The 1,967-nt window shown below is 53.2% G+C and overlaps 1 protein-coding gene across 1 annotated transcript in view; it reads right to left on the bottom strand.

Moving 5' to 3' along the window:
* RPUSD3 (RNA pseudouridine synthase D3) overlaps positions 1–1,735 on the bottom strand; it is a 6,752-nt gene extending 5,017 nt beyond the window's left edge. The window contains exons 1-4 of the mRNA XM_077751540.1: positions 1,611–1,735; positions 1,151–1,290; positions 234–278; positions 5–93 (exon numbers count right to left, since the gene is read on the bottom strand). Coding sequence (XP_077607666.1) covers positions 5–93; positions 234–278; positions 1,151–1,290; positions 1,611–1,735 — 399 coding nt within the window. The remainder of the gene's footprint in view (positions 1–4; positions 94–233; positions 279–1,150; positions 1,291–1,610) is intronic.
* Positions 1,736–1,967: the final 232 nt, after the last annotated feature.

A 1,967-nucleotide genomic window follows, 5' to 3' on the forward strand; every position in this document is an offset into this window, starting at 1 on the left:
ATGCTTGGACAACCTGGAGCTCCTGATCCCTAAGCCCCAGGGACTGGCTCAGCTCTGGCAGCACTGAGACCAATGTCAACTCCCCTGGTTTTCCTGGGGGCGTGGTGGAGAAAGAAAAGTACAAGTTGCTCTCAGAAACCTTTGGCTTCAGCCCACCAACCCCTTCTCTTCAATAGCCCCTCCCTCAGAACCATCAAACCCTCTTCCATTCCATCCCCTTCCCCTGCCCATACCTGTCACTGGTAGACCCAGTGGCTTATTCAACGTCACTAGAGGTCCTAAAACATATATTGCATGAGCATCAGCAACACAAAAGCAGCGGTTAGAGTTTATAAAGTACTTTCTCAATTCATCTTATCTGTGACCCCACTACAACTCTCAGACCCGAGTTATCACCACACCCTAAACTGAACTTCTTTCTGCCCTTTGCATACGCTAAGCTTGTTGCCACCTTAGGCTTTTATACGTGCTGTTTCCTCAGTCTCAGATTTGCACATGGCTGACTCTTTCATTTCATCTCAGCTCAAATGTCACCACCCCAGAGAGGCCTGAATCCCCAATCTAATGTCTGCCCCCATGCTCATAACACCCTGTTTTATTCACAGCACTGATCACTAGTAAGTACCTTGTTCATTTATTTCCTGATCAATCCATTTCTGCCACTAAAATATTAGCTCCCTGAGTGCAGGAACCATACTTACCTTGTTCAGCACTGTATACCTGTGCCTAGAACAGTGCCTGGAACATAGCCTCTACTGAATAAACAATTGAGAGAATTAATAAATCACTGGAGACTGAGGCTCAGAGAAATTATTTTCCTACAGCCACCCAGTAAGCTGATTACAGGGCCTAGATCTGACTCCACAGCCTGTGTTTGGTCCATCAATAAACAATTTATTGTAGCAACTCCTGTTACCAAGTGCCTACTCTGTTGAAGCCTCTCTAGTTATTTGCACCCTCTCACCCCCATCCCTAAGGTGCTGAGGCTCAGACACATCATGTGGCCTGCTCCGGGTCATGCCACTAGGGGCAGGCAGAACGAGGATATGATCCCAAAGGCTTTAGCAGGGAGCCCAGCCGGCCCCCAGAAGGCTCTGAGCGGCAGGCTCCCGTCCAGCGTCTGTGCGCAGCTGTCCCTCCCACCCCTCACCTTTCTGGTCCACTACGGCTGCCCTCAGCACATCAACCAGCTCCTTCCGACCGAGGGTCTCCAGCTGCAGCAGCCCCGGGAATGGCTGGTCCCCCCGGGGCCTCGATGGTTTGCGGGAGCCTCGAGGCCGCAGCTGATGTCTGAAAAAGGGAGAGTTCGTAGGAGGAGCGATCACTCGTTTCCTGAGGGATGTCCACTCTCATCTCAGCACACCTTATATCCTGCCACCTCCCACAAATGCCTCAAAATGCCTGGGGTGAGCTTTCCGCTCAGGCACAACTGGCCCCATTTTACAGAGAAGGGGATTGTAACTCAGAGAAACCAAGTGAGTCGTTTAGGATCTGTCACACACAGTAGTGGCGGGATTAGAACCCATGCCTACCTAAGTCCAGGTACCACACACCCTTTGCCCCGGCCCCACCGTCCCACCCACACGAAGGGGCGGGAGGAGGGTAATCACCCGGCTTCGGTGCCAAAGCCTGAGGCCTTGGGCACTGCACGCACCCCTGGTCCCCGCCGCCAGGCACCCCAGACCTGGCCCAGAACACGCCAGCCACCCATCTCCCGAGCGGGGACAGTGCGCATGTGCCGAGAAGGGCCGGCCCCCTCTTCCACAGCGCACTGATTGGTCAGACTGCCTATCAATCGGAATAGCGAGGAGGCGGGCTCAGGGGCGTGGGAAGGCGGGGCTTTGCCTTCCCCCAGGCAGAAAAAGCTTTACTTCGAGTCTATGCTTTTGAGGAAACTGAGGCACAGAGCAGCTAAGGACTTTACTCAGAATCAGAGGACTTGTCTTAGGACAAAACAGGAACGAAAG

This window comes from Crocuta crocuta, unplaced genomic scaffold (genome assembly GCF_008692635.1).
Source record: "Crocuta crocuta isolate KB4526 unplaced genomic scaffold, BGI_CrCroc_1.0 scaffold69, whole genome shotgun sequence".
NCBI classification, from domain to species: domain Eukaryota; kingdom Metazoa; phylum Chordata; class Mammalia; order Carnivora; family Hyaenidae; genus Crocuta; species Crocuta crocuta.